Source organism: Bison bison, unplaced genomic scaffold (assembly GCF_000754665.1).
Source record: "Bison bison bison isolate TAMUID 2011002044 unplaced genomic scaffold, Bison_UMD1.0 scf7180017864341, whole genome shotgun sequence".
Lineage (NCBI taxonomy): Eukaryota > Metazoa > Chordata > Mammalia > Artiodactyla > Bovidae > Bison > Bison bison.
The window spans coordinates 5,383,603-5,397,972 of record NW_011494913.1 but is presented as its reverse complement, the minus strand read 5'-3'; the positions used below and the strand labels follow the sequence as shown (position 1 = coordinate 5,397,972).

At 46.0% G+C, this 14,370-nt stretch overlaps 1 protein-coding gene across 3 annotated transcripts in view; it reads right to left on the bottom strand.

Annotated features, from left to right (window-relative positions):
- The window catches only part of WDFY4 (WDFY family member 4), a 252,064-nt gene that overhangs the window by 224,064 nt on the left and 13,630 nt on the right, over positions 1-14,370 (bottom strand). For all 3 annotated transcript variants that reach the window (XM_010854420.1, XM_010854422.1, XM_010854421.1), the window contains exon 2: positions 5,284-5,534. In XM_010854420.1, the coding sequence (XP_010852722.1) occupies positions 5,284-5,517 (234 nt within the window). In that variant the 5' untranslated portion in view covers positions 5,518-5,534. The remainder of the gene's footprint in view (positions 1-5,283; positions 5,535-14,370) is intronic.

Genomic DNA, 14,370 nt, shown 5'->3' with positions numbered 1-14,370 from the left:
CTGAATGGTACCATGGAGACCCCAAAGAGTTAAGGCGGCTTTCAAAAGGAACTAATTTTTCCCCCAAATTGGGATTTGCATGCTGGGAGAATATTGCTCAATATTTTAAAAAATTTTTATTTACTTACAGTCTCTAAGCTGCACCATCACGTCTTGTGGCTGTCCCCTCAAGTGGAAAAAAGAACAAGAAAATGATGCTCTGGTCTCCAGAGCATAAGGAATGACAGACGCTCTAGAGGAAATGAGAGAAAACCTCGGCTTTGAAAGACAGAGAACCTGGTTAGTTTTCAAGTGTGACTGCCGCATTGCTATTTCTTCATTGCTGCAGAGTTTGATGACTTGGCCTTTAAGTAAACTCAAAACATTTCAGATACTTTCCATGAGTTTCCCCTGCTAATTCTCTCCTTTGTAAGCAGAAAAAAGTGATGCATCAGAAGTTTATTAACATAACAAAAATATTGTTCCCCTGAGAAGGGAATAAACCATGTTGCAGGCCCCACTCTGAAGTGGATTAGAGCCAGAGATGAACAAGAAGGAGTATTTATCCTCACCATCCCCTCTGGATGTCACACTTGGAAATAACTCTTGGTCATCCTTGTTATTACATTTAATGTCACTTCTCTCTCTTCCATAGTCAGTTGAGTCCATGCTGGGTTTATATAAGAATAATTGACCACATCCAACAGTATAAACTCTGTACCACTGGCTGGGCAGTTAGCCTAAGAGTACCTTTTCACACACAGACACACACACACACACACAAATACAACTGACTTAGTTTTAATTCCAATCCCCCAGCACTAGGAAATAAATGGATTCCTGCTTGTGTTACCCACTGTTCTGATTATCTATTGCTGTATAACAAACAAGCCCAAATTGAGTGGCTTAAAATAACAGCAATCATTTATTTTTCTCATGGACCTGCAATTCAGGCAGAGCTCAGCAGGAACAGCTTTTCTCTGCGTCACTCGGCTGGGGTGGCGAACAAGGGCTAAGAGATCCAAGATAGCACACTCACGTGGCTGGCAAATTGTGCTGGCTGTCAGTAGCAGGGCAGCTGCAATGCCAGGAGCTTTGGTTCTCTCCACACGGGCTTTTACTCAGGGCTGCCTGGGCTTCCTCACAACATGGCAGCAGGAGTCTAAGAGCAAGTATTCCAAGTGACAGGGAGAAGCTACAATTCTCTTGAGACCTGAGCCCGGAAATGTCATTTTTGCCCTATTCAATTAGTCAAGCCATCACAAACCCATCCGGGTTCCAGGGGAGGGGACACAGATGTCATCTCTTGAAAGGAGCAGTGTGAACCTATTATCAGTATCCCTAATCTACCAAATGCACAGAGCTGCCTTTTTCCCCATGTCATCCCACCCATGAGATTGTCTGTCCCAGACAGGGAGGAATTTTACACTAATTGCCAAGGATTCCCCATCGTCTAGCTGCCTGCTTTCTCTCAAAGTACATATTCTAAGGACAATCGTCAACAACTACGCCTGTAACTCTAGTTTCTCCGTCTATTATTACCCAATATCTATATGCAGAGAGAGGATGCAGGTGGTTCCCTTTTCCCTAAAGCAGTCAACTGAAGGCCAACAGGACCTGCCCGTACTTGTGAGAGGAAGGCCTTTTCTTGCTCTAAGAGCTTATGATAGGAAGGTTTCAGGAAGACCAAAGCCCAAGGCTCTCGGCGGGGAAAGAACAATGGTCCATTGAATCCTTCCTGCCAGCACCACCCTGCACCCTGGGGAGTCATTGGCTCTGTGCTGCTTCCTGCGTGATCCAATTAAACCACCTCCTTGTCTGCAAGGTTCTGGGGTCGACTCCCTAAACACACAGGTGCAAGGAGTGGCAGTCTTTCTGAACTCAAGGAGACATGAGAAAGTCTTGACTGGCCACTTGCCATGGGAGATGGCTTTTTAAGTCCTGATACTCCTAAGAGGCTTCTTTGCAAACAAACTCAAAGAACTCTGTTTTATGGATATACAATTCGGAAGAGAGTTTTTACAAGCTTGATTTCTTACATTGTAATCCAATGGCCATCCTCGGGCTTCATCTACAGCTCAGATGTTATCTGCACTACAACCCCTCCCCCACAAAAAAAAAAAAAAAACCAGCTTCCCACCTTCCCCATGTTCCTTTCTGCTACCAATTCTTAATTAAGAAGCTTGAGAGCTATTGTTCTGGCAGGATTTTATTGGTCAGAGCTTAATAGGAACAACAGGTTTGTAAACATATGGGCCTTAAAAGAATATAGATTTTAAGTAAATGATAAAAAAAAAAAAGAAGAAAAAGCTGATGATAGTCTGCCTCTACAGGGCTCATCAGAGGTGCGCTCCAGAGATCCGAAACACAGCAGATTGTGTCAGCGCTTTTGGAGATCGTGGTAACTAACGGGATTTCAAGCTGCGCATGTGCAGTCAGTTTCCGGGAGACAGGCGGGAAGGGAATGGGCACCATGTCTACTCTCCATGTGCTGTGGACTTTACAATCCTCATCTGATCTCACCCTCACAGTATCCCAGCAAAGTGGCATTGATTCCACTTTACAGATGAGGAAACGGAGGCCCAGTAAAATGTAGTAGCTTGCTCAAGGGCGCTCAGCTAATAAGCAATGGAGCTGGGTCTGGAGCCCTACTGTTTGACTCAAAATCTCATGTATTCAACAATAGGGCCATCGTTCTTCCTGTAATTAGGAAAGGGTTTGGGAAACATGAACCAATATTGATGTTAGGTTATAATAGGAACCACTTGCTATCCGTGAGGTCAATGTGTATATAGGGTCAGATAACATAGATCAGTGATGTGGCTTGGGTGTATTAGAGAGTGAGGGACTAGGGTGAACTAAGAGACCAAGACCATCTTCTGTTTAAAGAAGTGCCCCTGACCATCTCCATCCAATTATCACTATTGGAGCTACAAATATTTTCAAGAGGAATTTGAAACCTGTCTCAGATGAAAACTTTCCACTTTGAAGAAATGGCACCAATTCATTTTTGAATGAATTCAATTTTGAGAGTCTCTTGGACTGCAAGGAGATAAAACCAGTCAATCCTAAAGGAAATCAGTCCTGAATATTCATTGGAAGGACTGAAGCTGAAGCTGAAACTACAAGACTTTGGCCACCTGAAGTGAAGAACTGACTCATTGGAAAAGACCCCGATGCTGGGAAAGATTGAAGGCGGGAGGAGAAGGGGACGACAGAGGATGAAATGGCTGGATGGCATCACCAACTCAATGGACATGAGTTTGGGTAAACTCCGGGAGTTGGTGATGGACAGGGAGGCCTGGCGTGCTGCAGTCCATGGGGTTGCAAAGAGTTGGACATGACTGAGCAACTGAACTGAATTCATTTTTAATTCCTAGAAGCCAAACAAACACATTTTAGGTCCTACTCCGTATCCTCTGTTCTCGACAGTTGCAGGTAAAACCTCTATCGGTCTTCCTTACTTTCATAGCACCAGGCCCAAAAGAGACTACAGGAGCTCAATAAATAGCTACTCTGTCCATGGAATTCTCCAAGCAAGAATATTAGAGTGGATAGTCATTCCCTTCTCCAGGGGGTCTTCCCAACTCAGGGATCAAACCTGGGTCTCGAATTGCAGGCAGATTCTTTACCATCTGGGCTACTGCTGCTGCTGCTGCTGCTAAGTCGCTTCAGTCGTGTCCAACTCTGTGTGACCCCATAGACGGCAGCCCACCAGGCTCCCCTGTCCCTGGGATTCTCCAGGCAAGAACACTGGAGTGGGTTGCCATTTCCTTCTCCAATGCATGAAAGTGAAGTCGCTCAGTCGTGTCCGACTCTTAATGACCCCATGGACTGCAGCCTTCCAGGCTCCTCCATCCTTGGGATTTTCCAGGCAACAGTACTGGAGTGGGGCGCCATTGCCTTCTCCGTGGGCTACTAGGGAAGCCCAAATATTTGTACAACAAAAGAATGAATTCTCAAATCAACAATCTGGAGAGAGGCAAAGAGGTGTCAAGCCCCAGCTCTCAGGTGCAGAGTCCTTTCATCAGGGCTAGGGCTGCTCAGAGGGGTGGGAAAGATACAGCGCTATGGCTGAACCCAGACACTTTCCCAGGGACTTGGTGGGCGAGAGGCAGCGATTCTCACATTCCTCTTATAAGGCAAAGGTGATCTGAGAACTGGGTAAACCGCCTCCCAGAAGTTGGGGTCATCGAAGCAGGAAGGGCTGGGAGTGAGAAACCTAAGTGGCCCTCTTGGTCTAGTTGCTCTTTTCCAGTATGTTCCCTATGTGCCAGTTATCCAGGCTGCGAAATGGGATATAGGGAGCATACTAGTCCAACACATGAAGAAAATTATGAATTCATAGACAATAAGTTCCTTGGCAATTTTTTACAGAAAGGCATGCCTAAGTATTCAGTGCATCCTATAAATATGATCCCAATAAAATTCTGAGTCATCTTTGTAAATCATTAAGTATTTCTGGTTAATAGGTTAGATGAAACACATTAGCAAAGGGATTTCCCAATAAAAATCTGCCAAAGCCTCCACCTGGATATCCAAGTTTATTTTCAAATGTGAAAGTATCTCATATTCTCCATACTTTGAATGTAAGTGTATGGATTTTGCAATAATATCCCAAAATCAATGGTCAAGCAAAAACTAAGTCTTCATAAAAAAAGATGCTTTTCTAACTCTACAATTAGACTTTAACACACTCAACTCCAAGGCAGACCTCACTGGCAGGAACTTCATTCCAAGACAATAAAGGAAATTCCTTGTACCCAAACTGTTCTCAGCTGCCACCAGCCAGAGTGCCAGCCCAGTGGGCAGGCTGGGCTTCTCTTGTGTGTCTACGGCCAAGGAAGGGAATACTGCTCTGCTGCTCCCCACTGATCACATCTCAGTCTGCGTTATTGATGCAACTTATGTTCTGACTCTCCCAGGCCCTGGTGTTGGAGTCACCAGCCACGCCGCCACTCACATGTTAGGACACAGATTCCTTTCCTAGCTTCCAAAGGAGCAGGTTTCTCCTCTGGCCCCTAAGCTGGGATTGAACAATATCATTGTTGAACAATGTCCTTTTTTATTTAAAGAGACAATAATACTCAAGAGCCAACTGTCCATCCTTTCCAAGTCCATCCTCACCCTGGAGATAAGCCTTGTTGCTATATTTATTAAATAGCACAACACTCACCTCTAAGCAACCAATCAGAGACCACTCGTGATGATATTAAAACCACAGACTCCAGCTTCCAATCATCCCAGAAGGGTCCCCAGAGTGCTGTATCATCTTTTTACAGTTTCAAAAATGAGAATACCAACCTTTAGGAACAGTGGGAGAAGATTCAACAGGCTCTTCTGTTGTTCAGCTGGGCTCCTGGAAGCCAACTGCTGGTATTCCAGAAACTTCCTTTCCAGCATCTCCCAGAGGGTAGTGGGGCCGGGGGTCTGCCCTCCTGGTGGGAAATCAGGTTGCACAGCATCAGGCTGGGCTTTGTTTTTGGAACCTGGGTCCTCAGCTCTGTCTTCAGCCTCTGAGACATCTTTCGCCTCCATGCCTCAGCAAAGCAAATCTGAATTCAGAACAAAAAAGAAAACTGAATAGTCCCATCACAACACTTTCTGATGAAGCTGATTGTGGAACGAAATATCATCCTCATTTAGCCCAGTTCCTCTAAGAATCTGAAACTGACTGAAATAAGGAACACTTCTGAAGAAAGAGATACCAACTTAAATGTGACTCATATTGACAATCTAACATTTGCCAGGCACCATCCTGGGCTCTTTACAGACTCCCTCACAAGAGACATGGGTACTCTTATCTTCTCTATTTAAGTAAGGAAACTGATGATCCAAAAGGCACCCAGGCAACGAGACGTCCAGCTGAAATGTGAACCTTTAATACCAAACCTGGCTTTTTTATTATCTGACGCTACTCCTCTTTAAGAATGCTGAGTAAATAGGAAAAACATGTAAATGTCTCTCAATATTTGTAGAGGCATGCAATTCCATATCTTCTATTTTAACTCCATCACATGAGACCAAAAGGCTGCAAGTTCTTCATTCTCAGCGTTATTAGCTCCATACTCAATATTTTTAGAGAACTTTGCCCTCAAAATGACTCTTGAAATCCCCTAGTCAACTTAAAAGAACCAAAACCAATGTTTACAAGCTGGGAGGCCCGGGTCAGCAGGCCTGAGGACAGGAATATATGCCATGTGTGCGTGCTTAGTCGCTCAGTCGTGTTTGACTCTCTGCATGCCCATGGACTGTAGCCCTCCAGGCTCTTCTGTCCATGGGATTTTCCAGGCAAGAATACTGGCATGAGTTGCCATGTCCTCCTCCAAGGGATCTTCCCCACCAAGGAATTGAACCCGTGTCTCTTGTGTCTCCTGCATTGGTAGGCAGATTCTTTACCACTAGGGCCACCTGGGAAGCCCATGAGTGAGCGAGTGAGTGAAGTCGCTCAGTCGTGTCCGACTCTTTGCAACCCCGTGGACTGTAGCCCACCAGGCTCCTCCATCCATGGGATTCTCTAGGCAAGAATACTGGAGTGGGTTGCCATTCCTTCTCCATGGGAAGCCCATAAAACTAGCCAAAGGCTTATTTACCACACAGGCAGCCTTGAGAAAGTACTGCTATCTGTGCCTGTGACTTCTCAATTGCCGTACTCTGTTGCTGAGGCAGGACAGGCTCACAGCACAATAGAAGTTTGTTTGTTGTTTGTTTGTAGGACACTCCGAGCAGAGACCAGAGTGTCAGGGTTCCCTGCAAGAAGCCATCCCTAACCACGATGCCACCATGAGGGGCACAGAGGTGCCCATCCTGGAACCCAGCCCCCGACTGACAGCCACGAGTCAAGGGGTGGCAACCAGACAGATGGACACAGAGGTGGGTCCACAGTGTTTTGCTCTGGGCTAAGAAGCTGAGGAGGTACATCGTGCTTTATTCTGAGCCTGAACACAGAATCCTTACAGGCTAGAATTCCCGCTAACTAAAGATCACATGGCCAAATAAGCCAGCCTGTTTTGAAATGTTCTCACCTTTTAGGTACAAAACTCCTTGAGCCCCTGCTCTTCTATCAAACATACTCTCACACTTCGTTTGCAGAAGTCATTTTCGTATACAAAAGTCATGTACATTCAGCATCAAAAATTGGGAAGGAAAACAATATCAGGAAGAATATCAAGCAGGCCTACATCCAAAAAGCTGACCATCAATAGTCAAGCTTTTCTTACAAATATATTGTTTAATAATATCATTGAAACACACTTTTTGTTTGTACTTTTGCTTTCATTGGTTGGTTGGCCAGGACCTCACTGGGGTTTATTTATTTCCATGTGGGGCTTGACTGTCAGCTGCAGAGCTTCCCAGGTGGCTAAGTGGTACAGAACCCACCTGCCAAGCAGGAGACACGGGAGATGAGGGTTCAGTCACTGGGTCAGGAAGATCCCCTGAAGGAGGAAATGGCAACCCACTCCAGTAATCTCACCTGGGAAATCCCATGGACAGAGGAACATGGCGGCTCTAGTCCGTGGGGTCGCAAACAGATGGGCAGGACTGAGTTAGCAAGCACTCAGCACCTCAGGGCAGGTGGCAGTTGCCTCACATTTCTCAGTCTCAGCACCATCTCCTTCCTGACCAGGACCAGGTTCCTCTCTGGTGTTGATTGTTTGTTCACTTTTCCCTAGACTCTTCATCCCCCATTCCCATCTACCCCACCCCACCCAGCCCACCTGCTTGATAGCATGGGTCCTTATAAAACATGGCATGATTTCTGAAGGCATCATTTTAATTTCCCCAAATGACTTTTTGCATCTTTTCTCAACTTACTTTCTTACTCAACATTATGACTTCAGACCCAAGCATGTGGCTCTGTGTTTGTCAACCTCGTTTCCTCTGTTGCTCCATGTTAACTGGGCATCATGTGCCTGTTTGATTTGTTCACTCCACAGTGGATGGTTCGATTGCCTGAGACTTCCTGCACTGCCCTCCATCCTGTCCTGGACATTCCCACCAGGCTCCCCTCACGGGGCCGCATGTGACTGGCTCTGGGTACAAACACCTAGGCAGGAGTGCTGAGTCAAGAATGTATGATGTCTCTTGATTCAACCAAGTACAGTCGACTAAGATGCCTCCAGAAAGCTGGTGCTGAGCCACACTCCCCCACCTTCAAAGGGTCCTCTGCCATCTCCTCCACACCCCTGCTTGATATCACCCTGCTTCCTAATATTTGCCGATCAGACTGAAGTAAAGCACTCCCTCATTTTAATCTGCATCTCTCTCACCAATGAGTCTGAGCGTCTCTTTATATGACTCAGTCTTTGGATTTCCTCTTCTGAAAAACGACCACTCAAAACCTTTGCTTAATTGTCTTTGCCTATCTTTTTCTTGTTGCTTTGAGAGAGTATATTCTAAAAATAGATCCCGTGTTGCCTTTAAAAATAGCTAATATCTTCTCTCAATCCATTGCCTCATAAATTAGTTCATGACTTTTTTATGTCACAAAAAAGTACCATGACTACTTCCTATGTTGTTAAAAATCCCCTACATCTTCATTTTTAATGGTGTGTAGTGCCTGTAGAACCATGCTGATCCTTCATTAAACTAATCCCCTACATGTAGGCATGTAAGTCATTTCTAACTATTCACTGCTGTAAGCAGCATGGTGACAATAACACTGATGTCTAAGCCTTTCCGTCTGTTCATGATTAGACAACAGTTTGCAGTACATTCCTAAAAGGGAATAGCTGGATTTAAAGATAGGTAAAATTTGTAGGCTCTTGACACATATTTGCAAACAGCTTTCCCCCAAACACCTCATCAATGTACAGTCTTCCTACCAAGCATGTGCTGGATTTGACACTTCCTTAGTTACCATTTTTTTTTTTTCAATTCTCGCTGATTTAGTTTAAAAGCTGATTAAATGGCATCCACAGGCACATGAGAAGAGGCTCACCATCGCTAATCAGCATGGAAATAAATCAAATCCGCAATAAACTATCACCTCACACCTGTCGGAATGGCTATCATCAGAGTGAACACAAATAACAAATGTTGACAAGGTTTAGAGACAAGCAGACCCTTGTAGACTGTTAGCAGAAAAGTAAATTGGTGTAACCACTGTGGAAAACAGTATGGAGGTTTCCCAGAACTCTGAAAATAGAACTACCTTTTAACCCAGAAATTCCACTGCTGAGTATATATCAAAAAACAAAGTGATAATTTGAAAAGATAGATGCAACCCAATGTTCATAGCACTATCATTTACAATTGCCAAGATACGGGAGCAATCTAAGTATGTATCAACAGATCCGTGGATAAAGGAGATGTGGTACATCTGCACAACAGAATCCTTCTCAGCCATAAAAAAGAATGAACATTTGGCATATACATCAGCAGGGACGAACTTGGAAGGCATGACACTAAGTGAAGAAAGACATACAGAGAAAGACAAATCCTGTATGGTATCACTTACATGCAGAATCTAAAAACTAAAATGAACTCGTGAATATAACAACAACAGAAAGAAATAGACTCACAGATATAGAGAAAAACTAGTGGCTACCAGGAGGGAGAGGAAGAAAGGAAGACATTACTGTGATAGGAGAAAAAGAAGTATAAACTATTGGGTATAAAATAAGCTGTAAAGATGGGGCTTCCCTGGCAGAGCCAGTGGTAAAGACCCCGCCTGCCAATGCAGGAGACATGAGAAACGTGGGTTCGATCCCTGGGTCGGGAAGATCCCCTGCAGGAGGGCATGGCAACCCACTCCAGTATTCTTGCCCGGAGAATCCCATGGACAGAGGAGCCTGATGGGCTACAGTCCATGGAGTCGCAAAGAGTCGGACACGACTGAAGAGACTTAGCAGCAGCGGCAAGCTGTAAAGATAGGTTGCACAACATGGGGAATATAACCAGTATTTTATAACAGGAAAAATGGAGCATAACCTTTAACAACTGTGAATCACCGTCTATCTCTGTCGTATCTCACTATGTATTTTGTTAGATGTGTTCTTGTCTGCCTGCTATTCAGTGTCCTTCCAGGCTCCTTGTGGTGGTTTTCTGGTGTCAGAGAGATGCCACATGTTCTCATTTCAAAAGTTCCCTGTAGGGGAATCCCAACTGTTCCCCTGGCATTAATTATGCCCAAGAGCCACATATCCACTAAACGTTAGCTTTGTGAAAGAAGACCGTTGCACCTTCATCAGCTGCTGCTGCTGAGGCGCTTCAGTTGTGCCCGACTCTGTGCGACCCCATAGACGGCAGCCCACCAAGCTCCTCTGTCCCTGGGATTCTCCAGGCAAGAACACTGGAGTGGGCTGCCATTTCCTTCTCCAAAGCATGCATGCATGCTAAATCGCTTCAGTCATGTCTGACTCTGTGCGACCCCATGGACAGCAGCCCATCAGGCTCCTCTGTCCCTGGGATTCTCCAGGCAAGAACACCGGAATGGGCTGCCATTTCCTTCTCCAGCCTTCATCAGGGGTTGGCATGAAGTAGAAGCTCAATAAAATGTTACTATATACACAAACAAATGAATGAATGGACCTACATGCTGACGGCAGCCAGATCTCTCTCCATAGCCCAGACCTCTCTTCTAATAAGTCCGTTTTCTACTTGGATCCCCCAGACTCTGAAAGCCATTACATCTCAATCAAACAGACATTCTTATCATCAACAAAACCAGCCTAAGTCCAGCACAGACATCCCAGGACACAGGATGGAGGCTACAGTCGATCTAGGCTTGGCTGTATCACATAAAAGTCATCTTGGGGTTACATCTGCAGGTGCTACTAAATGATTCATTCAGTAAAATGTATCAGAGGCCCTGCTAACCCACCACGTTCCTAGGATAAGCAGGTAAGAAGAAACAGTGAGTTTCAAGCTGTGAAAATGTGATCCTAGGGAACAAAGCTGGACACCCAGGGGGAATATCAGAGCCACTCAGGTATCCTCTGAAGTTAAGAAGCCACGTTTACTAAAATGTTCCCTTGAAAAGACTGAGATTTTCAAAAAAACAAGCATTGCTAACAAAACGGGATCCGTGAATCGTGTGGAGAAGTTGTCTGACTCAAATATCAAGTTGTGGCCTTCTCTCCTGTCCTGTAGGTCTGCTTCAGTTTTGTTTGTAAAAGGAAGGAACTGGAGAGTAGCCTGTCAAGGCTGTATGAAGAACAGCAAGAAGAAATTAATTCTAATCTAATCAGGAGTGTCTTCTCTCCTCTGTAAGCAGATGCAGGCACCAGCACAGACTCTGGAGCCAGGCTGCTCCAGTTTGAATCTCATGGGCTTAGATCAAGTGAAAAACCTGTCCCAGGCTCAGTGTCTTCATTCGTGACATGGGATAATAATAGGACCCCTCAGAGGAAATGGAGTCAGAGCTCTAGCATGGCATTTATTAGAGCCTTCTTGGTACAGGATTTACCTGCATCCCTTCACGTAATCTTCCTGCCATCTGGCAATGTCAAAGCTATCAGCCTTTGTTTGCAGATGGTACTAAGGCTCGGAGCAGAGAAGTGACCTGCCCAAGGTCCCATCGTGAGTCAGTAGCCCAAGTCGGGTCCACCCTGGGTCTACAGACAGCTCTGCAAACCAGGGGCTGAGCTCAAACAAGGGCTCACTTAGGGCACAGGGAAGAGAGGGGGGCTTGGCCAGGTACCACGCTAGAAAGAGTCTTGGAGAAGTAGAAGTTTGAGGAGGGATGAAAGGAAAGATGACCTGGCAGGATTAGAAGGCTGGAGGCTACAAGGGGTCCCAGGAGACTCCAGGGAAACACAAGGCCCCACTCTGTACTGGCAAGTTATTTCCCAGTTCAGGTCAGGCTCTGGGCATGTGACACGTAGCCCAGCTTAGTCGTGTCCCCTCCGCATGCCTCACCAGGCAGACTAGAGGCCCTGCCTTTCTGCAGCCTGGATGTGGCTGTGGGAGACAGGCAACTGTGCAACCAGCTGCCCACTCATGCTGCCCCCAGGCAGAGCGGGGCTGCGGGGCTGAGATGGGAGCCAAAGGCCTAGAGTCCAGGCCCAGGCTGGTGCGGTGCTGCCTCAAGCAAGCTACTTCCCCTCTCTGAGTTTTCTCCTTGTTGAACTGGCCCTGGTGATCTCAGTTCCACCCTCTGGCCTTTACACACTGACCATAGGAGAGATGCAGGCCAGTGAGTCAGTGCAGAAGGGCTGGAGAGGTGCTTGAGTGGGCTGAGAGCCTGTGGGGTGTGTGTTGTGAAGGGCGTAGGCCAGCTGCTGTGTAGGAGCCAGATGACAAGTCTGCAGTGCCTTGAGAAGGGGAATTCCCTATGACCTCAGGGACACTGGGGCTGGGAATGTCCATCTACCCTGCACGGATCCCTAGTGCTATTGGAGCTTTATAATATCTCAGAAGCAAAACATCCAGGGCATCCTGCTCTCAGCTGCTATGCAGGAGGCCAACATTTGAAGAATCATCTGGGTGACTGACGCTTGGGCTGCTAACCCCACCTTCAGCTGACTGCTTCACCCCTGACTTCCTGTGGGATGATTTGTCAACGGGTAGACGTCTCGGGATGTCATATATGATTTAGCAACCCTTGGAGTGAAAATGTCGGGAAGCTATTCTGGAGGAAACGTGTGTAGGTGTGTGGAGCCACCCTCCAACAGGGTATGTCGGAAGAAGCCTGGGACTCGCTGCATTCTATAGGGAAGCTCAGACCTAGTGGCGAAGAGTTGCGATGATAAAATTCAAGATGGACGTGCCCCCCATTTCTTGTCTGCCTATATGACTGTTAACCCTTTCTGGATTGCACTCCCCCCAGCACAGAGGCATACCTATTTACCATCCACATCAGGGGCATGGTCCCCAGGCCCCGGAGCTGGGGGAGCCCCTAAACCAGGTGATAGAGAACAGAACAGCAACTTTCCATGTACCTGCTGCAAACGACCTGCATTCCTTTCCATTCAAAAGTCAGTTCCCCATTGTATGTCAGCAGATCCAAATGCTGTTACTCCTGTGTCCACAAGAGCCTGGCCTCAACCTGACACTCTCAGGGGAAAAAAAATCAGAAAACTAATCTTGTTCCAAAAACAAGTGCAGGGTGGGGTTCAGCCTCACTTCCTTCCCCACCATTTCATATTAACAGGAGAGCTTACAAGCAAATGAAAATAGGGAGGGGTGGATGGAAGTTACGATAGCACGGATGCTCTGTTCACTCCACAGCCTGCTGTCCATCAAGAGCACTGAGGTGGATGAGAACACTAGCATTAGAGAAAGGTAGACTGAAAGCACACTGAGACACCAGGACGCATCTATGAGAATGTCTTTAAAAAACAAACAAAATCGTTAAGTGCTGGCAACCATCACTGGCAACCGCAACCATCACTCTCGCTGCTGTGAATGCAAATGGTGCGGCCACTCTGGAAGACAGTTCAGCAATTTCTGAGGAAGTTAAACATATACTCGCCCCTTACCTTCCTGGGTATTTACCCTAGAGGAATGAAAATGTATGTTTATATAAAAACCTATACATGAGTGTTTATAGTAGGTCTATTCATAGCTGCCAAAACCTGGAAATTCTGCAAAATATTTATCAAAGGGTGAATGAATAAAGAAACACGTATCTCCGTATGGTGGGATGCTTCTCTGCAGTAGAAAGGAACACATTTTAGACCCACAGCAACCTGGATGGGTCTTGAAGACCTTATGCCGGGTAACAGGAGCCAGAACCCTACATACTGCCTTACCTCATTTATATGCCACTCTGGAAAAGGCAAAATTACAAGTACAGAAGATAGATCAATCCTTGCCAGGGATTTCAGATCAGATGGTGGCTCCAAAGGGCAATGGGAACGTCTGGGGTGGGAGAGTTCTATATCTTGACCTCGGGGGTGGTCACACAACTAAGTATGTGTGTCCAAAGGGCACACTGCAAGGGGTAAAATATTGTATAAAAACCACAAGTCCATCAAACTGACATGAAAAACACATATGTGGAAGTGTTCAGTTCAGTTCAGTCGCTCAGTTGTGTCTGACTCTTTGTGACCCCATGGACTGCAGCATGCCAGGCTTCCCTGTCCATCACCAACTCCCAGAGCTTACTCAAACTCATGTCCATCGAGTCAGTGAGGCCATCCAACCATCTCATCCTCTGTCGTCCCCTTCTCCCACCTTCAATCTTTCCCAGAGTCAGGGTCTTTTCAAGTGAGTCAGTTCTTCGCATCAGGTGGCCAAAGTATTGGAGTTTCAGCTTCAGCATCAGTCCTTTCAATGAATATTCAGGACTGGTTTCCTTTAGGATGGACTGGTTTAATCTCCTTGCAGTCCAAGGGACTCTCAAGAGTCTTCTCCAACACCACAGTTCAAAAGCATCAATTCTTCCGTGCTCAGCTTTCTTTATAGTCCAACTCTCACATCCATACAAGACTACTGGAAAAATCA